The sequence below is a fragment of the Saxophila tyrrhenica genome (assembly GCF_035928015.1).
Source record: "Saxophila tyrrhenica strain CCFEE 5935 chromosome Unknown scaffold_28, whole genome shotgun sequence".
Lineage (NCBI taxonomy): Eukaryota > Fungi > Ascomycota > Dothideomycetes > Mycosphaerellales > Extremaceae > Saxophila > Saxophila tyrrhenica.
The window spans coordinates 33915-59569 of NW_027041760.1; the positions used below are offsets into that span (position 1 = coordinate 33915).

Here is a 25655-nt window from a genome sequence, read left to right on the forward strand (position 1 = left end):
TGGGTATGTGCTAGTTACAGGTAACGTGGATGATCGCGAGATCTGGTATCTTAAGAGGCAACGCGAGAAAACAGTCTGTACAAAATGCGTTGAACCCCTCCGGCGCCCTTGCAACTGAAAAGTAGTGAACGTAGGCAAGCACCGGTGCGCCTTCGCTGTCAAAAGTCTGCCGTTGGTCGATCGTAGATTGGGGTGAAGCTGGTGTAAAAATGCTGTGTCAATATAACTCTGTTCGACGTCTTGTTCTTCCAAAGCCACGCAAGCTCGATCAACGAGTCTCGCGCGGCTGATTCGGATCCCGCGGCCGCTCTGCGCCTTGATGCGCGCCCCATTGAGCCGGCGGCTGCAACACCTGCGGCAGGGCGGGAAGTTGCTGGGGATGCCTGGCAGTCTCTGCCGGCGATGGCAAGCGTCCTCCACGCATTGGCGGATTGTTCGTCGGGTAAGATCCTCGCTGCGATGGTGGTGGTGGCGGAGGTGGTCCCAAAGGTCCGCCAAACGGCTGCTGTCCGTATCCTTGTTGGATGGGCGTCCCGGCTGGATGCATCTGCGGTGCTGGTGGTGGTGGAGGGAGAGACATGGTAGACGTCCGCCTTCGAACTTTGCGACCTTCGCCGGGGCTCTGGACCATCTGCTCTTGCGCCATGGGGAATGTGGCTGTTCCAACACCGATAGGTCCAGGTAGGGAGACATTGGAAGATCTTCGGTGCCTTGGAGAAGATGGTCTCGGAAAGTGACGGTCGCCTCCGGGTACGTGAATGAGGACGCCGGCCAGGAACTCGCGTTCACGTCGGTAGAAGTCCACATCCTCGCTGAGCTCCTTCACTTGCTGCTCCAGTTTCGAGATCGCCGTTGTCGACTCCCTCTCCTTCTCCTTGCGACGTTGTCGAAACCGAGCGCTCGCTCCTGCATTCCTTCGCCTCTTCTCATCCGCGACGCGCGAAGCACCTTGAACGTCCACCGGAAGCTGTACAGTGCCTGAAGTCGTCTCCAGAGACATCATCTGGTAGACATTCTGACCTCCAGAGGAGGATATCGGGATGCCGAGAGGTCTTTGTCGTTCAGGGCCCATCGGATCTGCCATCATACTTGCTTGACGGGCCCCGATATGTAAAGGGTCATTGCTGCCATGAAAGGCTGGCGGTCCCGTGGTAGTTGCATACTGCGTCGCCGGAGAAGTGTGGCTTGCTTGACTGTACGATGAGTACGATGTGCTTGGACTAGCACTCGCTGATAGATTCCTGTAGTCGATGCTTCCACGGTGAGATGACCGCGCAGACTGATCTGTCCTTGAAGGTCCATGGTCCGTCCTCGGATTCGCGGATTGTGTGGGTAGTGGAGGTGCAGCTGAAGTTCCGGGCTCAATCGCGTATGTTCTTGATCGCGGCGACGATGGAAAGGGGACTTGTCTGGCGTTGATCATCCCAGCAGTCTGGTTGATTTGACCCATGCTGGCCGCGCGATGCAAACCTGGGGATCGGGGAGTGAGTATGCGCCTCTGTGGCCGTTCAACGCTGGCCGCATGCTGTGATGCGGGTGAAGGCGCGAGGAGGGTGGGTGAAGGCTGAATGCTTCCTGGCCGAGTGAAGATTGGTGGTAACTTCTGGTCCGATGTTCGAGGCGAGTCGAGGTGCGACGCCTTCCGCCTCCGACTTGCAGACTCCGGCTCTAAAGGAGACGGATTGAGGATGGATGCAAATCCCGCAAGTCGAGGTGCTTGCGTCGATCGCTCTTCTGGAGGCGGAGCTTGTGGCAGTGGTGGTAGCTCGAGCGGGTTGCTAGACGTATATCGACTCGTCGGCGAAGTGATGCTTCGAATGCCAGACGTTCTTCGCTGCAAGCTATATGCAGGTCGAGGGGATGCTATGGGCGATGCTGCATTGCTGCCAGCTATTGGAGCGTTTCCAGAGAAGTTGTCGTCACGAGAGCGATCTGACATTAAACTCTTTCCTGGTTGCCCTTGCGGACGCTTTGCGCCGGACCATCGATCTTGTTGGTCGTCTTCGATGGTACTGCGGCTGTTGTGACTCCGGATTGCGGTCTGATATTGATGGTTCGAGTGGTAATCGTGGTGTAGATGCGGGTATACGAATGGGCCTTGGTAATGAATGTGGTCAAATGAACGAGGTAGGTAGTCGAGAGTCGCCACGGTGAACGATGAGTCCGGCTGGAACGTCCGTAGCGTCCCAGGCGCGGTATGTGAGGTTTGAGTTTCGCCCGTTCACAGATGCCTGCGACTGTCGAGTAGAGCTGATCAATGTTGTTGCAACGGTGCAACGTTCATGCCGATGGTTGCCTGTTCATGCGGAACATGTGGATAGCAAATGAAAACCTCCAGGTCAGTCGGATGAAGGGCGAAAGAAGGATTCGATGATGTGAGCTGGCGGACTTGGAGCCGTGGAGGTCAAGACAGCCTATGAGCAACTGGGAAACGATCTGAAGAGGAAGACTGGTTCAGCCTCAAGAGGACAAGGCCCAGTGATATAACGGGGCGGTGTGTGGTCATAGTCCAAATGCCCGGGCTTTCAGTAGATCATGAAAGGTCGTGGCGTGGGACAATTTAGCGCAGACGCAGTGCATCATCGCTCACATAGGCTTCGAGTCGGTCTAAAGATTCGAGCAGGGTTCCGGATGTCCACGCTGTCAAACCCAAGCGCAGAGCAAAAGGAAGAAGCTTTGCCAGCGACCAGGACCGCGGCTGGCGGAAGGTGAGACTAGGGTGGTCTCGCGCCAACACCTTCGACGAGGGTCTGCGGGAGAACCTTGTCGAGTTGCTGGCCTCGACGCAGCGCTAGCGCTGGATCTTGGTAGTCAGATGCTGCCGGACGTGGCCGCGTACGATTCGATTGCAAGCCCCGGTATAACGACGCTTGATAACGCGTAACATCAAGGTGTGGGCATCCCGTTCGGGCTGTGCCCATCCACGGAGTCGGCCATCCCACCCGTGGGAATGGAATCAGGCACAAGCGTGGGTGGCAGACTCCGAACTAACGCACTGACGGTACCACTTCAGGAGTAGGTCTGGTGATGGGGAGGTGATGAAACTAGGTTGTCGGCCGTCCGCCCGCTCGGGCGACGAACCGTTCAAACGTTCGAGATGTCGATCACTTTTGCAGTTTTGAGAGCTTCACGGCGTTTAAGGTCCGTTAGCAGCAATTTCAAGAGGGCCGAACCGTGCTGCTGCTGTGGGAGGTATGCATCGGACCATTACCAGATCAAGACTGCAGAGAGGAAGGACCTGCTGGCTCTGCTCCGGCGGTCTGCCCCGACCGAAGACATCGATGCACCCACGATTCATTCACCTCTATATCTGGCAGTAAGCGGCAGAGGCCTGCTCGGGTATGCAAGACATGCTGGATCGAGTGCGGAATGGCCCTTTCTGCAGTGCCGAGAGGGGATGAGGGATGGTAGCGACGAAGTACGGCGGAACGCTGTCCAGTAGCAGTTCACTCTTTGCGTAGCGTTGGGCAGCAGCACGGTGAACAGAGTGCGTTTTGCTACACTTGGTGCTGTGACGGACAGGTCGATCCTCAGCTTTCCTCCTTATCTCCGTGGTATTGCACGTCGCCCTTTCTCCTTCCCCGTTGGCTACTTGCTACTTGCTACAGTATGCTGGAGAACAAGATGAAGCACCGGGATAAATCATAAGCGCCTCTACCCCATCTTCCGCCGCCACGGGCGGGATGCGGTCAGACCCAGACAGCTGGGCTACGCGAGGCGGCGGCCAGGCGGCCACGGGGCCCCCACTTGCAGACGAGACTGCAGGAAGGAATCGACACATGACTTTAGCGAAGGTCGGGTTGCCAGCGCATCTACACCGACTTGATATGTCGCCTTTTTTGTGATTGGTCGTCATGCAGGAATAACTAGCAGGCGTGCAGTCCGCTCCCCGCCCTGCCGCAACCACCTGCAGGCGATTACCTTTCGGTAGTTATGGAAGCCGCATTGTTGGTGGCTTTCTGTGCTTCTCGGGGCAGTTCCCCTAGATCGAGGGAGCTCGTCATGAAACGGACACGGTTCTAGCGTTGCTCGCGTACTCGTTCTGGTCGAGTCAGTCCATCGAGCCGTCCAGGGAGTGGTTGGCTGTTGTTCTGCGACGCACCGAGTTGATCATACAAAGCGCCGGCGGATGTCGTGGCCGTTGTGGACACAGTGCTTTGGTGCTCCGGAAATGAGATGATGAGACTCTGACTGCATACCTGCAGTTCATCCTTGTTCGATTGCGACTGTCCAAAGGACGAGCACTACCGGCACATTGGCTTTGTTGGAGGATCCTGGGGCCGTCTGTCACCGGCACAGCCCGTTCGAAGGATGAACGCCCCTCCTTCTCATGCGTCGTGGAAGCAGCCCAGGCGGCAAATATTCCTCATCGTTGCGAGACATTCTGCAGTTCCTCGCAGCGGACCTTCCGAGGCTCCAACCGGCACTCCAAGGAACCGTGCTGTCATCTACATCGATTCAGGTGGATTCTGACGAAGCCACCCACGAGGCGCGGCGTAGCGGGCGTACATCCCGCTCGATCGTTGGCGTTGCGTGCTTCTCCCGAGAGCGCCATCCTTGGCCCACGTGCGTAACAGATCCCAAAGTTCCCGCTAGTGCATGCATGTCATCTCGCGTTGCCCGCCCCCGTCATTATCACCGTGGTTGTTTGTTCCGTCAAGCTCGCTTTTCCAACATTCTGTGAGCGCTGCTGGTCTCAAAAGCGTGTGCATGATCGACTGCTGGGTTTCGCAAGACCATGCAACACCATAAGATTTGATTTGCGATCGCTTATGCGCGAAGATGGAGCTGCCAATTGACTCGCGACCCGTATGGATGGTTCGGCAATTGCCATCTCGCGTGGCAGTAGAACGTGCTAGCATGCCTCTGGAAGCCGGAACGAGATTGTTCATCGTCACTGGCGTTGCGCCATGAGCGCCAGAGATTCATCCTGGCTTCACTCCATGTTCTACGGTAGCACTAGGGCATGGACCGGCCAAAGGGTAGGCTGATGATCCCAGTCTGATGATAGAGACAAGGTTGTAGGGACTCGAAATGAACGCAAGCAAGGACATCATGCCATCCAACGCAAACGACCCTCTGCCCAAGCGAACGAATGCCCTAACAAGCAGGCTCAATCTGGGGCGCAGTTCGGGAGCAGATGGCGAAATCGCTTCCATCGTTGAATGATGTCGGTGCTAGCGGCGTGCTGGTCGTCATACACACTTTTGCGCCACGGTGACCAGACAGAATAGGATCAGGTACTCTGTACCAGGCTCGCTCTCGCTCCCAGACTCATCTTCCTGCAGCGCATCGCTCAAAAGCGTGGGTGGTATCACCGGAACGTTGCATACGGCATGCAGCCATGTGCCCGAAATGCCGTGTGACTATGCGGGACACGTGGTTAAACAACCATTTGGCCAACGCCTCTTCATCATGAGTATCACCGCATCAGTCTCAACTTGAGGCAGCGTTGTGGTCGACCTGTTCTTGGACATGCATAGTGATAGATAGCAGCGGTTAACAGGACGGGACTTGTGGACGCCACGAGATGTTGGTCACATGAAAAAGAGTATTTGTGATGATAGGGCGCAGTGCATTAGCACTGATGCTCTCTTGCCACGATCATCCCGAGAGACACAGCTTCAGACCATCCGGAGGCGATTGATCGTGCTGAAAGTGGGAGCAAAAAAGCAAGAAGCAATAAAGCGTGGGATGTCTCCCTGCCCACGTTTCCGTGGTTGCGACGGTACCCAGTTCAGGTACAGGCCGTATCATTTCCAATCATGCGTGGACGCGTTCATGAATTTGGTTCATCAATGATCAATCTTCAGCAGTTGCAATGGAAAAATGCACATGGACAAGTCGAGGGGAAAGGAAGGTCCGGCAGAGCTGGCCGACAACTCCGCTTCGAAATCGCTGGAGTGGAGCTTGTGGTGATGTCGGTGAGCATCAACATGAAATATCACTCAGACAAAGCACCATAGCAAAGAGGACCGAATCCAAAAGCCGCACAACAGATTCCAGTTTTTGCGCGCCATGGCGAACATCAAGAAATACGAGATCACCGAGCCATATCTGAGCCTCAACTGCGGTCTGGGCGAGGCACCTTTCTGGGAAAAGACTAGAGACAGTCTGCGGTTCGTAGACATCGTCAATCGAAAGGTGCACTTTGTCAACCTGTCGAAAGGACCGTCTTCCCATAAACAGATCGATCTCGAGTTCTCAATAGCTACGACCGCAGACATTGAGGGCAATGACGAGGAGTTCATCTTCGGTGGCAAGTATGTACACCTCTTCTCCAACACGTTTCTGCTCGACCAATGCTGAACTTCGGATGCAGATGGGGCTACGGAATCATGCATAGAGACACGGGCAAGGTGCGATGGATCAAGAAGATGTGGACAGATGCCGAAAGGCAAGACGATGGCGGCGGCAAGCCTGGCGTTGGCAAGAACCGGGAGGAGAGGATGAGGAGCAACGACGGCGCGGTTGATTCGAGAGGTCGGTACTGGGTTGGCACTATGAACGACGATGCTCTCGTGGGCAACAACTTCACCGACGAAGGTACGTCCTACAAAGTCAGATTATCCAGCCAGTGACTTGTGCTTACGTTCTTACCAGGAGTGCTCTTCCGCCTGGACGACGATCTGAGCATCCATCGTGTCATCGAAGGCGCAACCATCCCCAACGGGACATCCTGGAGCCTGGACAACAAGACCATGTACTTCACCGACTCGCCTTCACAGACCATTACGGCATATCCCTACAATCCTGAAACCGGAGAGATCTCAAAAAGCGAAGGCAAGCCCTTCTTCAAAACCGAACAAGGCGTTCCAGACGGCCATTGCCAGGACGAAGAAGGTTGTCTCTGGGTAGCAAACCATGGCGCCGGCAAAGTGTGGCGAGTCAATCCACAGGGCGAGACGATTGCGCAGGTCGACCTACCGACGAGATGTGTTACCTGTCCAGCGTTCTGCGGGACCGAGCTCTTCATTACCACGATGAAGGAGGTGGACCCGGACAACCATCCAGAGAGCGTGAAGTTGCAGGGCGCAGTATTCAAGATCGATGTCGGCGTGCGTGGCAGTCCGCTGAACAAGTTCAAGATGTCGACGAGGGCATGAGAACGAGAGAAGGTGCATCAATAGACTACTTGCCACTACCTACCCCATCCGCAGTCTCTGTGCTAAGCCAACGTCGCATTAACGACCTTCAATAGAGCATCATTTAGTATGGGATCCAGCTCTTGACCAGAAGGTATGAACTGGTATTGCTTCAGTCTCGATAACATCAGCTCCCAAAACACCCTTCGGATATCCTCTTTGAGCATGAACAAGCCTGCCCTCGCTCGAAGAGCCTCCCGCCAGCTGAGGAAGACGTTGTCGATAGCTCGATTGGTTAGCATGTAATAGTGATAGTGGTCGGCCTCCCTCCGGACGCGGTCCACGGCAGCCCTCATCTTGTTGATCATTGTTTCTGCCTCAACATGGACGGTCATAGGAGGTATCCGAGCCATGTCGATGGCCATTGGAGCTGGCAGTGAATTGCCCACGATTGGCCCGTGGGGTCCGCTAAAATTGATGTAGTAAGTGGCTGACTGTCGGCTCGACATCGCTGATTCCCACCTGGTAATTATGCTGCTGAACTCAGCCAACAGGCAATTGATGGATCGGGAGATTGCTTGTGATCAGTGACAGCGCACGTGGTCCGGCAAAGGGTTGACGATATGTTGATGAACGTAAAAGGATGCCGGTGTAAGGCTTCGCTGCCTTCAAGTAGGACGTCTGCTCGCTGTGACTCCATCGAATGTTGCTCCAGGAATCAGGTATGAGTCTCCTCGGATCTTGACGGCAGCAAACAGGCCAAATGCCTGATCATGCGCAGTCATTGCTGGGTTTTGCGCTCGCCCCAAGCACATGCGATAGTCATTGTCGCGATCAAAGTCTCTTCCCGCCACGTTGAGGTCTCCTGTAGTTAATATGGACGTCAGGGCGACGAGCGTGCTTCATTCCATCGAGACGGACTCCAGCAAGCAATTGCAGTGTCGTGCAGTGGCGACCGACCAGGCCGCACTTCCAGAATGTCCGCTGCCCAGTAGAGGCTAACGCTTTTCTTCTTTCATTATAGTACTGGCGTAGTCAATGGAGATATTTTGCTCGCAGTCATCGCTGGCTGCGGCATTCGGCATCCAAGCAGGTGGTTGTGCGCTGGATTTGAAACGGAGTTCCCAAGCAAATACACCTTCTTAGATGCAAATATTTATCGCGTAGTTGTATTGTAACGCCGCTCGAAATATGTTGACTGTTGTAGACGTGAGAGAAGGACAAATCAAGGATGCGACCCCATGCCATGTCTTGAAAGAACATGTGCGGCTGAACGAGAACCAACTGCGCAGAGCTGCAACGCTGGGCTCCCAAACGATAACGAGGAGCACCTACCTCGCTACCAGCAGACCCTAAAAAACGTATTTTCTGGCTCAGTATTCGACTCGCTAGTTTTTCCGTCACATACGGGTTCTCTGAGGCCAGATCTGGATATGCGCAACGATTGTTGGGCAGCGTCGTCCCTCGGCCGGACCGAGAAGACCTTGCGCAGCACAGCATCAGTCCCGTACTCTCGATCATGGCGTGCTCGTTTGTGTGAACGAAGAAGTGTGTCTTGTGCTGTTTACATGAATTGCGCTGGAGGAGCCAGCACCGCCATGGTGGCATTGCTGCGATGGCCACACCGTATATATGGCCAACTGTGATCCGCTGTGGAAGCATAACAATCTCTGTATCTCGAGCATATCCGGCACCCTTGAAAGAGTCGCACAAGCAGAACCCACACGAATCAATCTTTTCTAACTGACTCACCGGGAAACATATCATTCGCACTCATCATCATGGGATTCTTCCAAGCCGGCAGTATGAATGAGGAGTGCGAGAAGGCAGCGAAAATCCTGAAAGGCTTTGCCGGTGAGTTCCCATGGCTGCCGACCATGCAGTGATGCCAGTACTGATACCAGGGCAGAGAAGAAGAAAATTCCTCCAGAAGTTATCAACAATGCGAAAGGCCTGGCCATCTTCTCCGGCTTCCGAGGTGGAATGTATCTCGCAGGAGCTGGCGGCTCAGGAATTGTGATTGCTCGTCTCGCAGATGGCACATGGCCACCTCCCTCCGCAATCTCAGTTCGCTCAGGCAGCTTCGGTATTGTCTACGGTTTTGACGTTTACGACTGCGTCTGCGTCCTCAACACACAAGCCACCGTTGATGCATACGCCCGTCCCGAAGTCGACATGGGCATGGTCGCTGCTCTTGGCGGCAGCAGCAAGAGCCAGAACGCTGCATCGGTCTTGACGTACACCAGATCGAGAGGTCTTTATGGAGGCGTGACTGTGGAAGGCACCGTGATCAAGGAAAGGGCGGATATCAATGAGACGTCGTACGGGCGCGGCGCGTCCAGCACAGAGATTCTGGAGGGGGATGCGAAGGTGCGAGAAGAGGGTGCTGGCCTTTCCCGTCTAGGGGAAGTTCTCAAACAGGCTGCTGGGCAGACCGCAGACAGGAAGATCGTGGAGCAGGTGGCGGAGGAAGACACACCTGGAGCTTTGGAATGATAAGCAACTCTTTTCGACGGGAGGCGTTCAGGGATTCTGAGGTTGTCAGCAGATTTAGCAAACGCGTATCTACTTTATCTAGGAAGCATGAACGTACAGCTGCAACGTTTCAGCCAAGTCTTGACCAGACATCGTCAGAACTTCTCTCTCGAGTTGCCGCAATTACTCCAAAGCTTCTTGACATTGTCATCATATCGGCGGATTTGTCTGGGCGATGGAGAACAATAATTCAATCCAACATTGAATACCGTTGCCCAATCGTCGGCAGCTGAGAGGTCGGGCGAACACGTCGAAGCCGTGAATGGTAATCAAAAGCTTGCTATTCCAATCCTCGTGGTCTGGCACGTCCAAAACAATCTCACGCCTTGATGAACTGAATTTTAGTGCTGAAGATGCTGCAAGTCTAGATAAAAGGTGAGGTGAGGTCTGTTCGATGGAAAGTACAGACAAGACGACGCTACCTATTCTCTGCGACCGCGGCCAGACACCCAAACCAAACCATTCCTATTCGGGAACAAAACCCATCAAGGTGGTTCTTTCCTTACGTCGACGAAAAAACGGCGTTTCTCTGGCGGTTCAGAAGACCCCAAGGACAAGGACTCGAGTCTTCCCCCTCCCAATCGACCTACGGAACCTCACAACCCGGCATAACCTAATAACATACAATCACAATGTCTACCTGCGGTACTGCCGCAAAATACGACGGCAAGATCGGGATACGGATATCGGCTATCTTCGTTATCTTTGCAGGCTCTCTACTAGGTGCCTGGTTTCCTGTATTCGCCTCAAGACACAAGGGCGCTGGGCTGCCGTCATGGGCGCATTTTGTAGCGAAGTACTTTGGAAGCGGGGTCATTGTGGCTACGGCCTTCATACACGTGGGTGGAGTTTTCTTCGTTTTTGAGGATTGTGACATTGTGCTGATAGGGTTCCAGTTGCTCGCACCCGCCAGTGAAGCGCTCAGAGACCCATGCTTAACTGGGGTCATTACGGAATATCCGTGGGTGGAAGGGATTTGTCTCATGTCCATCTTTGCCCTATTTTTCGTGGAGCTCATGATCATGAGGTACGCCAAATTCGAAACCGGCCATGGCCATGGACATGGGGCGCACCTGGAGCCAGCTTCGCACTCCCACGGACAGCCGACCCCAGATGAGAAGACGATCCATAGTACGGAGTCTGGCATAGCGCTGCAGGATACGGGCAGCGGAAGCTCTCCGCCCGTGGAGCCGGACATTGAAAGCCAACACCGCCAGACCGAACACCACGCCCTGCCCACCGCGGAACCCTACGCAGCGCAGTTAACAGGCGTCTTCATCCTCGAATTCGGGGTGGTCTTCCACTCGATCTTCCTCGGTCTCACGCTCGCAGCTGCCGGCAAGGAGTTCTACACCCTCTACGTGGTCCTCAGCTTCCACCAGACCTTCGAGGGCATTGCATTGGGAAGCCGACTCGCCAGTATCCCGTGGCCGAAGTCGCGGCGATGGACGCCATACATGTTGGCTGTGGGCTACGCAGTCTCAACGCCCATCGCCCTGGCCATTGGCCTTGGAGTCCGCGAGACGCTGGATACGGGTAGCCAGAGCGGGCTCATCACCAATGGGGTGTTCGACTCCATTGCGGCTGGTATTTTGATCTACACCGGTTTGATCGAGCTGATGGCGCATGATTTCCTGTTCTCAGAACACATGCAGTGCGCGCCAGTAAGAAAACTGCTTGGTGCTTTCGGCACGATGTGTTGCGGAGCCTTCCTGATGGCCTTGCTGGGAAAGTGGGCGTGACATTTGTTGGCGGACCGAGATAATGTATATAACCACAATCCTAGAAGCATCCCTATGAGCATCAGCATAGTCTCATTCAAGCTCCAAGCCCATCTCTCCCGGACAGCCGTTTGCTCGTCGGAGAATGTAGCACTGCTGCCTGCGCAAAGCTTTGTCGGCGTTTCTTAAGCACTCGTAAGCCATGCCGCATCTCGGCCCTCGAAGAGATGAGAAGGGCTCAAGATAGAGTGCTGTCCCGTTGTCCAACGCAGCGGTTAAATAGGCCATCTGCATTCGTATGCCGGTTAATCTGTCCTCAGCTGGCGCGGATGCAAGCAAGCAGCCGCAGCGGCACGTGCTGTATATTGATCTGGGGAAGAGTGCTACGGGGATGCCAGGCCGTGCCTTACGATGCCAGGCAAAAGGACAAACGCGACAATGTTGCGAGACGGAATGTACTCCCGCGGCGCTCGTCATCAGCAACGACGTTCTAGAAGGGCATTTGCCTCCTACAGTGCCTCCAGGATGCAAAGGAGCTGCGGTCAGTTTTAGGATGCGGCATATGAAACGAGGGCTGGATCTCGTGTTCGAGAGGTGGTGTTGCAGACAAAGGGCGCGCGGATGCGAGGACCCCAGCTTCCGGCCCTCGCGGAGCTTTCTGGAGTGCATATGGGTACCACGGGCGGTGTGGTCTGTTTAACCGTGGACTCCCTCGCGCCGGTCGAGCAGCTCCCGCACGAGATGGACTGTGAATGGTATTATCGAGCGAGGAAAAAGCTTTGCCTACGTTGTGGAGTTATTGGCATTTGTCAACGGCAATATCATCATCGCTGTCCCCTTCGACCGTTTCCTCAGTACTAAAATCACCAATATTACAAATGTCAACCGACCAATGATTGGCTGTTAACGAACACTCGCGGCACCTTCTCCGGACCCACGGATCAGGGACCGCTTTCGTTAAACAATGCACAAACGATCAAGGGTGCCACGCTCGTGAGACTCCAGGACGCCGACGCGGGACGAGCTACTCCTCCCTCTTGGGATCTCCAGCCCTGCAGGGCACAACAGCGTTGAAAAGCAAGTCTATATCACGATATCGCAACACGCTCCGACGTTTTGATAGAGCGCAAGAGCACGGCGGAGCTTGTCTGACAGCCTCGATCCCCTTTCAGTCGTTAGTGAAGGCGGGCGCAACTCTTCGAGCTTGGGGAGTTCGTCAGCCAAGCGGAACGCCTCGGTTGCTCAGGCCGATTTCTGCTGGTTCGACTCGTCTCCAGTGCTTGGTGGTTGATCTGATGATGTATGACGGAGGGAGTTGTTTGCGGAGAGCCGATCAGCTGAGCCAACTGCTCGCTTTCACAGCAAGCAAACAACAACGCTGGCGCTATCGATGAGAGCTGTCTGTTTGTCTCTCGGGTTGTTCTGCCCCGTAATGAGCGACCGGGAGTGGCGGTAGGAGGCGCGTGCTTGCCTGCTCGCTAGGAAGAGTGCGGCAAAATCAAGAGCTGCAGAAAGTAGCGTAGCAAAGCGAAATCGTGCCAGAAAGATTGATTGACAGCCGGGCCAGTGCTTCGCACGCATATTGCTCCCTATAATTTGCCGAGATCATAGCGCTTGGGTGCTCCATTGGTCCGCCTCCACTCAGCATCGTCGTGCTGGAGATCCAAACACCCACCCTTCTTGGGGGACGGCCGCAGGGAGGTCTCCACACAACCTACCCACGAATGCTCATCGGGGATCGCTAGCGCGAGGCCGGGGTGGAGTGGTCATCGTTATATAGATGGCACGCGCAGCGAATCTCGTCGGCGTGCCCTGCGTTTCTACTTGTTCGTGTCTCTCTCCCCCACTGCGCGTTACTCTCTGTTGTGTCGTGACTTTACCTGTTTCCTCGTAATCCACCCGCAGAGCAGAGCTCGCATCGACCGACGCCATGGCGACCGCCCAACAGCAGAATGATGTGAACGCGACAGGCATGGAGAAGGAAAACGGCCCTTCCACCCACGACCACGCGCAGCGCCGACCCTACGACTACGGCGGCAACCCGCTCGCGCACATCAACACTGGCGACTCTGCACGTCTTCCCGCCTTTGGTGGTGAGTTCCAGCCAGGTCTCTACCGACCGATCGACCACCGCAAGTTCGCCAATCCGGCACCGCTCGGTCTCTGCGGTTTCGCGTTGACGACGTTCGTGCTGTCGTTGATCAACTTGCACACTCGCGGTATTACGGAGCCCAATATCGTTATTGGCGCTGCTTTCGCGTACGGTGGTCTCTGCCAGCTGTTGGCCGGCATGTGGTATGTTGATCCGAATGCGAAGATGTTGTTGAAATGGTTTGCTGATTGACGTCCCAGGGAAATGGCTGTTGGCAACACTTTCGGTGCTACCGCTCTTTCGTCATTCGGTGGCTTCTGGATCGGCACTGCTATCATTCTGACCCCCGGCGGCTTCGCAATCATCTCATCTCTTGAGGACCCTTCCTCCGGAGGTAGCGCAGCCAACTTCTACTACTCTTTTGGCTTCTACCTCTTCGTAAGTCCAATCGACACGTTGAGAATCATTAATCATGCATTTGCTGATTCGTCGATCAGGGCTGGTTCATCTTCACCTTCCTGTTGCTGATCTGCACCTTGAGGTCGACGGTTGCCTTCTTCCTGTTGTTCTTCTTCCTCGACTTGGCCTTCCTGATGCTCGGCATTGCCTACATCCTCCCAGTCAACGAAGAGCCCATGCAAGGCCCTCTCAAGGCTGGCGGCGTATTTGGTCTCTTGGCCGCGTTCCTCGCTTGGTGAGTTCGACTGGCGAAATATCTGCTGCAAACCGTCTGTTCTAATATGACTTATTAGGTACAACGCCCTCGCCGGTATCGCGGACAGCAGCAACTCCTTCTTCGTTATCCCCGTCGCTCACTTCCCATGGTCGGATAAGGGCCGCGAAAAGCGTGGCAAGGTCAACAACGACGACGCTCGCGCTTCGCAGGTGTAAGGGAATCCAATGAAGAGTGGATTGGTGGTTGAGTTTTTGGATACCCATTTTGCGCCCATCTAGCTTGCAGTAAACGCTGCGACAGAGTGTTGAGGGTGAGATACCACAGGATATACTGATGTAATATGGCAACACATTTAATCTCGATATCATAAAAGGTCTGAGATGATTGTATCGCGCCTTACCTGTTCGTGGGTGAGACCTGTGTCCTACGACGAGCTGCACTGGACAAGATTCGCGCCACGTTTACCATCCATACAAACTTCCCACGAGGCGTAGGCTTATTGGGAATAAGAAGCGAGGCTGCTTGTGTGCAGGTCGACAAAACTTTATGCCCTGCGCATGGAGTCTGTTCAGAGCGGTTATCTTATTGAGGTCCGACGAGGTTGCGAGGCTCGTGGCCAATGTGCCTTCTGCCCGCCAACTTCCGTACGGGCGCCTGCATGTAATTTGTGTTCTTGTACATCTTCAATTGCGTCTGCGGACTTAGTGATGAGGATGTCCACCTCTCGTGGTGCAGGGTTTGTTGTAGAGGAGACAGCTGTGCACTGTCATCTGGGAGACAATTCTTTGTAGTCCATCGACATTCTTGCTTGGATGTCCGTCGAAGGGCCATAGAACGCCTTTACAACACTTTGGCTTGTCGAGATGCACTCTTCTTCAGGATCATTTAACAATGTGCCCAAACAGCTTCGACTGTCACAACCGTGACTACCGGCAGATCTCGTGCGCAACTACCGACTCCTTCCATCGTGCAGCTGCTAAGCCCATCGTGGAGCCCCGCAAACTGACCTCCAGAGCGGAGGATCTCAGCGCGAAGCAACGACTTGAAGTGATCTGCCGAAGGCTTCGTGCTGGCCGGACCTCCAATCCATGACTCGCTTGGTAAGATGCATATCTGTGGTAGGTAATGTCTTCATCTTCTTCTCTCTTCCTTCAGTCCCTTCTCCAACCTCTATTGCGCCCCTTCTCCTTCACCATGGCGTCCGAAAAGACCGACCACGCCCACATGGAGGTCGAGCAGAAGAGCCGCGACTATGGGAATCTGGAAAAAGAAGCCCCAATGCTGCATGTGGCCGAATACCAGCAGGCCCAACACATCGACCTCACCTGGCGCAGCTGGCTCGTCGTCCTCATCAGCTGCTTTGCCATCATGGCCCAGGTCTTCGTCGTGGTGGCAGCAGGCAGCGTGATCGCCTTCATCATCGCGGATCTCGGAGATCCTTCAATCGCCGGCTGGATCATTCAGGGCCCGTTGCTCATGCAATCTGTGCTGTCACCGATTGTGGGACGACTGTCGGATGTGCTGGATCGGAAGTACATGGCATCGATACCTCCCTTGATTGCTTTCATGGGAGCATGTATCTGTGCCAAGGCGACGTCGATGAAAATGTTGATTGGCGGTGGCATACCCATCGGTGTGACATTGGCTACTATCTCGATTGTCCAGGCGATTCCCGCTGAAGTTCTGCCGCTCAAATACAGGGCACTGGCGAACGGCTTCGCTTTTCTTGGGGGAGCAGTCGGTGGTTTGGTCGGAAGTCTGGGAGCAGGAGGTCTTACGAACAGGAGTCCTTCTGGATGGCGTGGGATGTAAGTCTATGAAGCACTAGCTCTCCGTCTACGCTTGCTAACGACCACGTCAGCTTCTGGATGCAAGCAGCGTTCCATCTCTTTACCGCTCTGGGATTCCTACTGTTCTACTGGCCCAAAAAGAATCCCGACAGGCCTAGGTTGACCTTCAAGCAAATCTTGTGGGAGATTGACCCCATTGGCTCCGTCCTCTTCATCAGCGCTGCAACGCTTCTCCTACTCGCGTTTGATTGGGCTGGCGGAGCCTACGGGTGGAGTGATCCTCACGTTGCTGCACCGCTCGGGATTGGGTTTGGCTTATTCGTGCTCTTCGGCCTGTACGAGTGGAAGGGCAGATCAGACGGCATCGTGGCCCACGTCTTCTTCAAAGGCTCTCCCAACTTTGCACTGTCGTGCTTCGCTTTCGGCGTCGAAGGTACGTACTGATGGAAAAAAGGGGTTTCCGAGACACGATCGGGGGTCAATACAGCTTGCTGAGACTAGATGCCCGCTGTTTACCACTCAGAGACTCTTACTGACCGTCTCTGTTCTCTAGGATGGATTTTCTACTCAGCCGTCAACAGTATTACACCCCAGATCGTCCTCCACCTCGGCTTCGAAACCAGCAGCTGGATCATCTCCCTGCGCCAATTAGTCTACAACGTCATCACCATCCTCGCCAGCATCCCCATCACCCTCTACGCCACAAAATACAAAGACCTGAAATGGCCTCTCCTCAGTAAGCCCCCCCAACACCCACCCCTCGACCCACCACTAACCTCGCCTTCCCTTCACAGTAACCTTCACCTTCTTCCTCATCACAACGATCTGCTACGCCAACATCACCCCTTCCTGGAACAAAGCTCAAATCGGCCTCAACGTCATCTCCGCCATCGGCCAATCCGGCCCCCTCACCCTCCTCGTCGCCTTGATCCAGTTCACCGCCCCGCACGCCTACCTCAGCACCGCCACTGGCTTAGGATTCAGCGCAAGAGCGATCGGTGGTGCCTTCGGGTCGGCGGTGCTGGATGCGATTATCAACGGCAAGCTTTCGAGCACTTTGAACGACAAGATCGCGGACGCGGCGGTGGGTGCGGGACTGCCGAAGTCGAGTGTAGGGCAGTTTTTGGAAGCGATGGCGGCGGGTGAGGGGGTGGAGGATGTGCCGGGGGCGACGAGGGGGGTGGTTGGGGCGGCGGCGGAGGCGAGCGAGTGGGCTTATGCGAGGGCGTATAATTTGGCTTGGTGGTCGATTGTGCCGTTTGTGGTGATTGCGATTGTGGCGGTGGCGTGTCTGAAGGGGGTGGCGGAGTTGATGACGGAGAGGGTGGAAGGGAGCGTGGAGAAGGCTGCCCCGGCGGAGGAGGGGAAGGCGGTGGCTTGAGAGATGAGGACGTTGTGTAACGGTGTGCAGAAATGGGAGTTATGTAGTCGCTGAAGGCTTCAACAGAACACGACGAGATCCCTCCCATCCAGACGCCCTCTAAATGCAGCATACTATTTGTCCTCCACTACTACGCCTTCGCGTCCAACACCTTCGTCACCCCCGGCTGGATCTCCTCCAGCTTCTGCGCCAACTCTCCCCACCACCTCCTCTGCACCTCCGCACCTCCCTTGCCCTCAACGATCGTCGCACATTCCGTGATCCGGCAATCACTCAAATACTTCCCATGCGTCTCCGGCTCCGCCAGCCCCGCATGCACCAACGTACGACTCCCCACCTCCGTCGTGCGCGCGAGCAACTTCATAAAGATCCGGATCCCGATGCCAGACATTTCGCGCAGCAGCTCCGAGTAGCAGAGCCCCGGGTTGACGAAGTTGAGCGTGACGTTGAGTTGGGAGACGGGGTGGAGGGAGGCGATTTCGCGGCAGGCGAGGACTTCGAGCATTTTGGAGACGTTGTAGCGGTCGGCCATGCGGGCTTCCTTTTGATCGTTGACGGTAGCGAAGATGGAGGGGGCTTTGCGCTCGGGGAACTGGTGAGGGGTGTTAGATTGGGGGATTGAGGGGTGGGGTCGGGAAGGGGCTTACGGGTGTGAAGAAGTGGACTTCGGAAGAGACGATGGTGAGAGTGGGCACGATGTTGAACTCGCGCGCTGTCTGCTGGAGTTTCGGGATGACGAGCAGCGCGAGCAGGAATGTCGAGACGACGTTGACGGTGATGGTCGACTCGTTGCCTTCCACAAGCTTATACTCGCTCGTGCTGATGCCCTGCAGAACCTCATTAGCACTCTTCCGTAGCCCCAATAACAATGGCATGGAACCTACCGCATTCTCCACAAACCCGTCTACCCGCCTTAACCCCTTCACCCTCCCCGCAAACTCCTTCACATTCTCGTAACTCCCCAGATCCAACTGCCATACCTCGCACACCCCCTTCCTCCCCGTCGTCTGCTCAATATCTCTTACGGCCGCCTCGCCCTTCTCCACGCTCCGACACGCGATGATGACTTTCTCCGCGTTGAGACGGACGTAGTGGCGCGCGGCTTCCTTGCCAAGTCCAGTGTTGGCGCCGGTGACGAGGAGGGTCTTGCCGGTGCAGTCGGTGGAGGGGTAAGGAGGGGTTAGGGTGAGTTGGCGATAGAAGAAGGAGGGGAGGGAGTGGAGGAAGAACTCGGGCCAGAACATTGTTCTTGCTGGTTGCTGTCCTCTCTCGTGCGTGTGGGTAATTAGGTATGCTGTAGCTCGAGCTGTTGTATATAGATCTTGCTGATTGAATGGGATGAGGTTGGAGATGTGTTTGCAATGGGACTTCAATGGGAAGAGACGATGTCACTTATACCTTCGCTCTGCAAAGCTAAATATCTCATGGTACCAACATCGGCCGAAACGGCGCTCTTGGACATAGCTGTCGAGGGATATTCGCAATCTCCATCTCCAAGCTGTGTTTATGGTGCGCGTCAAGGAGTAGAGCAGAGCAAAGAGACCCGCGTGTGGTCAAAGGCAGCAAAGTGAGGTTGGCCCGGATTTAGAGCTCTCGAAAACGCCCAACGTCCGGGGTCTTGTGTGCAACCTTGCGCCAGAGTCTACCACGGACCAACGAACCATAAAGCAAATGTTATGCCGGCGCAAGTGTTCGACCGACTGCTTGGAGGAGTAGACGGAGCTTTCGTGGCGTTAAAGCAGACGGAACAATGGTCTTGCCGATCGAAGCGTGTTGCCATCGGACACAAATCGTCAGCACATGATGCGCACGACGAACCTCAGCCGTGCTCGAAACCCTCGAGGGATAGATGGGTTACATGTTCGCTTAGCAGCAGAGTCTGGACAACCCTTCGTGCACGCTGCCGGTAGACATGTCTCGACCGGCCATGAGCACGCTGGAGGCATATCGACAAGATGAGTCTGTGGAGACGAGCGCAGCCTGGCTTCGATGCAAAGTCGATTGGCCAATGACATCTCCTACGTCTATCGACCGAACTTCTTCAGCTCAAGCCATCTCAACGGAGGAAAGAAAAGTAGAACAAAGCCAGTCCCCACCCATACTCCGACATCCGCACCACCACTCGCAGCAGCCAACGGTCCTGTAAAATAGATCTGATACATCCCCAGCACGGCACCGACCCAGCCCAGCAGGAATGCCGCCAATGCCGCGAGGCCCACAGGCATCTTTTGAGGGTCTGACCAAGCATCCCAGTCGATGGCTGGCAGGCGTGGCTTGAAGAAAAGTTGCTCCTCGGCAAAAATGCAGACCATGAACGTTAACCAGTACCCCATAAGCGCCAGGAAGTTGGTGAAGATGATAAGCAGCTTGTTGCGTCCGGCGACTCCGCATACGAGCTGGACGATGCACAAGATCACGACCCAGACCCAACGAGGCAGCTTCTGGCCCCATCGGCCCATGATCTGGCATCCCAGGGCGGCGCTGTAGGTTCCAGGCGTGCAGTTGGCGAGGACACCGAGTCCGACGACGACGGCGCAGAATTTGCCGAAGCCGCCGAGAGGGCTGAAGCCGGCGGTGATCAGGGCGCCGGAAGAGATGGCGTAGGCGTCTGCCCAGGCCGGGTGGGATGCTACTCCGCTCGCGAGACCGATGCCTAGGAGGTTGACGAACCAGAACGCCAGCACCAGACCGAGCAGGGTCAGGGAGAAGGTTTTCCAGCGGGAAGTGTTGGCGGGCATGGTGACGTAGTAGTCGGAGGCTGCGGCGGCCCAGGAGTTGGGGACGTAAAACATCAGTGAGAAGAACGACAGTCGGCTCGCAGCAAGTGTGCTTCCGGTCACGGTGTTTGGAAGGGAAGTGTCAAACTTCGGGCCAGCGCAGCCGATGAGGATGAACAAGACGAGCACTTGTGGGAGCCAGGCAAAGCTGTGCGATGAATGAGCGAGTTTCGGCGTGTTGGTTCTCTTGCCACAGTGCTTACCGCTCATAGTATGAAAAGATCTTCAGACCGAAGCCAGCAATCACGCACTCCAACAGTGCTATGATCACCGTGCCCACAGCAATGGACAAGCCACCACCATTGACTGCTGATAGCACCTGCCCGCCGATGATACAGTCGATCGTTCCGTAGCCGACCATCAGAACGATCTGGAGGAACGTGCAGAGCTTCGAGGGATCTGAGGACGGAAGCGATGCGTTAGTTACCCAGCGACATTGATGCTTGAGTGAGAAGGCAACTCACAGTATCCCATAAAGTACCTCGCAACGACCATGGTGCGATTGCCGCTCACCGGACCCCAAATGCTCATATACGCCGTCGTCAACGCCCCCAGCAAGATGCCAAAGATGGCACACAGAGCGCTGTCGACAAATCCCAGACCGAAGGCCAGAGGACCCAGCAATCCCACCGCCAAATTCAAGAGCGTGGCGTTTGCGCTCAGCCAGAGGAGCAGCATCTGCACCAGACCCATCAGGGAGTATGGCTGGCGGTCTTCAGGTGGTACTCGAGCCAGACCGCGGGCTTCGAAGCCGGCCATGTTCTCGATTCTGGCGTTCCATCTTCGGAGGAAGTCTTGTCGTTGAGACTCTGAGTCGGAGAGTGGGGGTGTTGGTGAGTCGGGGTCGAGTTTGGTCTGTTCGATGGTGTACGTCTTCTCAGGACCGGCGGCCATTGTGGTCTAGAGAACTACTTGAACGAAATCGATCGAACGAGAACCGATCTCAAACCGTCAGAAGAGGTCGCAATGCAGAGACGAGGAAGTCCAGCAAAGGAAGTCTGGGGAGCGTTGAACAATCCGGGTTGGAGCTCGAGGATCGAATGCCGTGCTTCGCTTAATACCAACCTGCAGCGACCCTTGCAACTATTCAAGCTTCCCCGAGACTAGCTCCTTAGTCTCTCAAGCTCGTGCAAGCCACATCTGCAGCTGGCTGGTAGCTTGTACTAGCTCATTGCATGGCTAGATTGATCAGGCAAGGACTAGCTACGGAGTACTGTACAGTACTGTATGGAACACCTCGTAACGGAATCACTCTCGGTGTTGCATGACCTTCATCGTCTTCCTGATCGCGCCTTCGGGCACCACTTGCTCTTCCTCGTTCTCCGAACGCCAACTGGATTGCCTCTGAGGCCCCTGACCATATTGAGGCCCTTGAAAAGTCCAGCGGTCATGGCGCATATCAGCCAGATGGACCTCGTCGTCCGCAACTGTTGGCTTCTTGTCACTTGACGAGAAGCCGGCGTGGAACCGTCTGCTGTGATGTTTCGAGCCATACTGCGGATCGCTATTGTATCGGAGGTCGCTAGATCGTGTCTCGGTCGCGGTGAACCCTGCCTTCTGGAGGATCCTTCGCAGTAGTGGCCGGCAGGCGGGGATGTTGACGACGTAGATTGCAGTGCCGACTTCGCCGGCATACCATCGCAGGTAGACGACGCTGTTCGGATGCGAGAAGTTGTAATATCTGTTCATGACCGCAGCCATGATCTGTAGCAGCGACCAGTCAGTCACTAGGAGAGATCGCACCGAAGACAAGGCAAACCCATACGTCGAACACTCCCAGACAGAGCACGCCCATAATCATCAGCTTGCGCACCAGAGGCAGTTGTAGCCTCGGGATGATGAAGAACGGAATGGCAAGCAGCATGAGATCTGCGGAGATATTCCAAGCTGTTGCGAAGATCATGTGGTGGTAGTACGACGCGCATTGGCCTTTGAACGTGTTAGCATCTTAGCAGAAGCTGCTACTCAACAGAACGATAGAAACCCACGATGTACAACGGGTACCGCCCAGTACCCGGAGATCGGCTGGCACCAGTATCCCAGATAAAGTACGTTGACCAGAATATATGCAACCACGCAGTAGCCGGCGATGAACTTGACGGCAATATGAAGCTTGCCCAGCTTCTGTCTGAGAACGGTCAGCGTGGACGCGATTGCTTGGTATCGAGAGGTAGCACTCACGTCAATCGATAGTACATAAGGCAGAGGCAGCCTTTGACGCCCCAGAGGATCACCAGAGTGAACATCTCGAGGATCAAGGTACACTTGCTGCCCCAGATCGCTCGTCTGACGCCTTCATCGTCGAGGGCTACGGCGTCCTTGTGGGACATGAAGTTGCTCCCGTTCAAGGAGACTTCGTTCAGCGACCATGTGAAGAACGTGAACATGACCTGGTTAACATGTGAGATGCAGTACCTGGGTTTCCGACACCAACAGCCCCGCTCACCAAGATCAACATCTACGAACACACAAGCAAAAGGGTCAGCAGATATCTCAGACATAATGAAAGGGTTATGGGCATCAGCTTGGTACCATGATATACTCTTCAGCCATAAGCCGTCGGAGAGATCCAGCCTGAATGCGCCTCGACTCTCTGGGTTCCCGTCAGTCTCATGACATGCTGAAGCTTGTAGCCTACGTGCGAACTTACATTCGAGCAAAGGTCAACAGTACGCCTATCCCGTACATGGCCCATGACTGAATACACAGCGACCTTTGAAAGCCATTCATCTTTTCCAAATGCAAAGCCAACACGAGGCAAACCGCAATGTCGACGACACTGGATCGAGGACAAGCAGCCTTCTTTTGCGATCGAAGCCGAAAACTTTATTAGATTAACCGCGCCGCCGCATTGCAATATTGATAGGGGACTGTCGTTTGAATGAGGCTGTAGTCTCCCTGCCCAGGTGGCTGTTGAGGAAGTGCTGCAACCCATCTCGTCTATCGCGATCGCTCATCTTTCAGGGATGTTGCGCCATCTCACTGTTACTGACGAGTGAGAGGGCCTTGAAAGCGGACTTTCCCATCGTCCCCAATCTCGCCGCGACACCTGCATGCTGGCCCCTTGAAGGCAGTCACACGCATGCATATGCAGACCCAGACCATGCCCTGGCCTTCCTGATGTCGTTGGATCAAGCGAGGCTGATGCCCCGAGCCGCCTTGGCTAGTGCGGGTCTGGATCTGGGGAACTGCCGGGTAGCATGGCTTGCCTTGCCTTGATTTGCCTGCCTTGTCTCCCCGATCACGCCGTCGAAGGCTACGAAACGGTCCGATCCCCCCATCTTGATCGTGCACAAAGCGTTCCCCGGTTGGTCCCAGCCTCCTGCCAACCTCCTACCAACCCTGCCCCGGATGCTCAGACATGGGCAGTGCACGAGGACGGGGTAGTATCTATGTTGGATGCCGAGGCTTGCATTTTGATGAGGCTCAACAAATAGCAACATGATCCGAACATCACTGCCGGCCGGATGCTCGATTTGGCCATTTCCTCGCCTATCAGCCATCTCTGACAGCGGTATCGCTGTGGAGGGCCAGCGCGAGGTTCGCCAGCGGTATCCGCAAGCTTCGACGCAGCGCTCATGGCAGGCCACGGCGTTCCAGCAGACGACTTCGTGGGCCGAAAATTCTCTTACCTCGTCGTCGGCGGAGGCACAGCCGGCCTATGCGTGGCGGCACGTCTCAGCGAAGACCCCGACATCACCGTTGGAATCCTCGAGGCTGGTGCTGGCCACATCCAGGATCCTGCCATCGATGTGCCCGGACGCTACGGCGAGGGGATCGGAACTGCATATGACTGGCAGTACGAGACGACAGCACAGCCAGGGCTGGGAGGTCGCAAGTTGCCGTGGCCGAGAGGAAAAGTGCTCGGTGGGACGAGTGCGCTCAACTTCATGACATGGAATCGACCGAACCGCGAAGATCTGGATTCGTGGGCGGAGCTGGGGATTGCAGGGTGGTCGTGGGATGAGATGCTGTAAGCCAGAGCGATCAGACTACAGCCATGGCACTGCGACTTACATACCATCGGAATGGCGTAGACCGTACTATAAGAAGTCTGAGAAGTTCTCTCCGCCCGACAGCGAGGACGTCACAGAGCATCGTCTGGTCCATGATCCAACAGCGCTTGGGACGGATGGGCCGGTGGCAGTGAGCTATTCGAAGGAGTACTCACCCTCTCACCGACTGTGGCACGACACTCTAGCGAACCTCAATGTCCAGACGAATGAAGCCCATCTCTCAGGTTCCAGCATCGGTGCCTGGACAACCATCACTGCGGTAGACGCCGGGTCGCGGACGAGGTCATATGCTGCGCCTGCCTATTACCTCCCCAACGCCGCTCGTCCCAACCTCGTCCTCTGTACCAGCGCCACAGTGACGGAAGTTGTGTTGGAAAATGACCAGAGCGCTTCCAAGTGGGCCGCCAAAGGTGTCCGCTTCCACTGCGAAGGTAAGCAATACGCAGCGACGGCATCTGAAGAGGTCATCATCTGCGCCGGCAGCGTCGCCTCACCACAACTACTCGAACTATCCGGCATCGGTAGCCCTTCGGTGCTCGAAGCAGCCGGGACCCCGGTCAAGATCTCCAACCCAAACGTTGGCGAGCACCTGCAAGACCACATCATGACCGCCACCATCTACGAGATCGACCCCTCCGTGCCGAACCCCGACACCTTACGCAACGACCCCGTCGCCGCAGCAATGGCCGACCACATCTACGCCACCACCAAAGGCGGCCCTCGCACCATTCTCCCGGTCTCACTCTGCTATCTCCCCTTAACTCACTTCGTCTCGCCGTCCCGGCTGTCCTCCCTCGCCGAACGAGCATCCACCGCCACGCCCCGCGATATCGCGCGCAAATGCCGCCTCGAGCAAGCCCAGCGTCTGGGGCAGATAGAATACATCTTCGATGTCGGCAACTGGAGCACCACCATGCCCCCGGAAAAAGCCTCCCAACAGGAAGGTCGAGGTAAAAAAGCCTACGCCACCCTGCTGCAAATTCTCCAATACCCCTTCTCCCTCGGCTCCATCCACATCTCCCCCCACCACCCTCACGGAAAACCGATCATCGATCCCCAATACTACGCCGGAGCACAGGGGCCGCTGGATCTCGAGATCCAAGAACTCTGCGCTCAGTTCGGGCAGAAAATCGTCGACACGCCGCCTTTGCGGGACTTCGTGCAGAGGCGCGTGTGGCCTCCGGAAAACTTAACAGAGGAGGAGGAATTGAGGACTTGGATCGTAGAGAACACGGTCACGGACTGGCATCCGGTCGGTACGTGTAGTATGGGTGGCAGGGAAGGCAGCGAGGCCGGGGTGGTGGATGAGCGGTTGAGAGTTTATGGGGTCGAGGGGTTGCGGGTGGTGGATGCTAGTGTGATGCCGTTGCAGATTGGGGCGCATTTACAGGCGACGGTGTATGCGATTGCGGAGAAGGCGGGGGATATGATTAGGGAGGATAGACGGCGGTAGGATGGCATCTCGCGAGGGTTTTCGCTCCACACTAGATCTACAAGTCGAGCTTTGAGGTCACGATACCTTGGAGTCTACTGACTACGACCTCTTAACCTCAATGAACTTTAGGTTGGACACGTTTGAACT

At 55.6% G+C, this 25655-nt stretch overlaps 11 protein-coding genes across 11 annotated transcripts; 6 read left to right on the plus strand and 5 right to left on the minus strand.

The window, feature by feature from the left end:
* Nucleotides 1–268: 268 nt before the first annotated feature.
* Nucleotides 269–1450, minus strand: LTR77_010890 (uncharacterized protein; the record flags this gene model as incomplete). Its single annotated transcript, XM_064808106.1, is given in 2 exon segments — nucleotides 269–1077; nucleotides 1090–1450. The coding sequence occupies 2 exon segments, from the start codon at nucleotides 1448–1450 to the stop codon at nucleotides 269–271; spliced, it is 1170 nt and encodes a 389-aa protein (XP_064653654.1).
* Nucleotides 1451–6018: 4568 nt separating this feature from the next.
* Nucleotides 6019–7106, plus strand: CGR1_2 (rRNA-processing protein cgr1; the record flags this gene model as incomplete). The annotated part of the gene is made up of 3 exons (XM_064808107.1): nucleotides 6019–6263; nucleotides 6323–6546; nucleotides 6604–7106. The coding sequence occupies 3 exons, from the start codon at nucleotides 6019–6021 to the stop codon at nucleotides 7104–7106; spliced, it is 972 nt and encodes a 323-aa protein (XP_064653655.1).
* A 62-nt stretch (nucleotides 7107–7168) lies between these two features.
* Nucleotides 7169–7510, minus strand: LTR77_010892 (uncharacterized protein; the record flags this gene model as incomplete). The annotated part of the gene is made up of 1 exon (XM_064808108.1): nucleotides 7169–7510. One exon carries the CDS (start codon nucleotides 7508–7510, stop codon nucleotides 7169–7171), a length of 342 nt encoding a protein of 113 aa, XP_064653656.1.
* A 1356-nt stretch (nucleotides 7511–8866) lies between these two features.
* Nucleotides 8867–9581, plus strand: LTR77_010893 (uncharacterized protein; the record flags this gene model as incomplete). Its single annotated transcript, XM_064808109.1, has 2 exons — nucleotides 8867–8939; nucleotides 8995–9581. The coding sequence occupies 2 exons, from the start codon at nucleotides 8867–8869 to the stop codon at nucleotides 9579–9581; spliced, it is 660 nt and encodes a 219-aa protein (XP_064653657.1).
* Nucleotides 9582–10252: 671 nt separating this feature from the next.
* Nucleotides 10253–11362, plus strand: ZRT2 (low-affinity Zn(2+) transporter zrt2; the record flags this gene model as incomplete). Its single annotated transcript, XM_064808110.1, has 2 exons — nucleotides 10253–10459; nucleotides 10517–11362. 2 exons carry the CDS (start codon nucleotides 10253–10255, stop codon nucleotides 11360–11362), a joined length of 1053 nt encoding a protein of 350 aa, XP_064653658.1.
* A 1909-nt stretch (nucleotides 11363–13271) lies between these two features.
* mug86 (Meiotically up-regulated protein 86 protein) lies at nucleotides 13272–14324 on the plus strand (the record flags this gene model as incomplete). Its single annotated transcript, XM_064808111.1, has 4 exons — nucleotides 13272–13636; nucleotides 13694–13871; nucleotides 13931–14127; nucleotides 14186–14324. The coding sequence occupies 4 exons, from the start codon at nucleotides 13272–13274 to the stop codon at nucleotides 14322–14324; spliced, it is 879 nt and encodes a 292-aa protein (XP_064653659.1).
* A 979-nt stretch (nucleotides 14325–15303) lies between these two features.
* LTR77_010896 (uncharacterized protein) lies at nucleotides 15304–17280 on the plus strand (the record flags this gene model as incomplete). Its single annotated transcript, XM_064808112.1, has 4 exons — nucleotides 15304–15917; nucleotides 15971–16332; nucleotides 16453–16635; nucleotides 16694–17280. 4 exons carry the CDS (start codon nucleotides 15304–15306, stop codon nucleotides 17278–17280), a joined length of 1746 nt encoding a protein of 581 aa, XP_064653660.1.
* A 130-nt stretch (nucleotides 17281–17410) lies between these two features.
* On the minus strand, nucleotides 17411–18524 carry LTR77_010897 (uncharacterized protein; the record flags this gene model as incomplete). The annotated part of the gene is made up of 2 exons (XM_064808113.1): nucleotides 17411–17872; nucleotides 17928–18524. 2 exons carry the CDS (start codon nucleotides 18522–18524, stop codon nucleotides 17411–17413), a joined length of 1059 nt encoding a protein of 352 aa, XP_064653661.1.
* A 780-nt stretch (nucleotides 18525–19304) lies between these two features.
* Nucleotides 19305–20951, minus strand: TPN1_2 (Vitamin B6 transporter; the record flags this gene model as incomplete). The annotated part of the gene is made up of 3 exons (XM_064808114.1): nucleotides 19305–20205; nucleotides 20261–20456; nucleotides 20522–20951. 3 exons carry the CDS (start codon nucleotides 20949–20951, stop codon nucleotides 19305–19307), a joined length of 1527 nt encoding a protein of 508 aa, XP_064653662.1.
* Nucleotides 20952–21305: 354 nt separating this feature from the next.
* On the minus strand, nucleotides 21306–22752 carry LTR77_010899 (uncharacterized protein; the record flags this gene model as incomplete). The annotated part of the gene is made up of 6 exons (XM_064808115.1): nucleotides 21306–21761; nucleotides 21823–21986; nucleotides 22046–22185; nucleotides 22239–22447; nucleotides 22504–22515; nucleotides 22708–22752. The coding sequence occupies 6 exons, from the start codon at nucleotides 22750–22752 to the stop codon at nucleotides 21306–21308; spliced, it is 1026 nt and encodes a 341-aa protein (XP_064653663.1).
* Nucleotides 22753–23635: 883 nt separating this feature from the next.
* LTR77_010900 (uncharacterized protein) lies at nucleotides 23636–25526 on the plus strand (the record flags this gene model as incomplete). The annotated part of the gene is made up of 2 exons (XM_064808116.1): nucleotides 23636–24030; nucleotides 24095–25526. The coding sequence occupies 2 exons, from the start codon at nucleotides 23636–23638 to the stop codon at nucleotides 25524–25526; spliced, it is 1827 nt and encodes a 608-aa protein (XP_064653664.1).
* Between the last annotated feature and the right edge of the window lie 129 nt (nucleotides 25527–25655).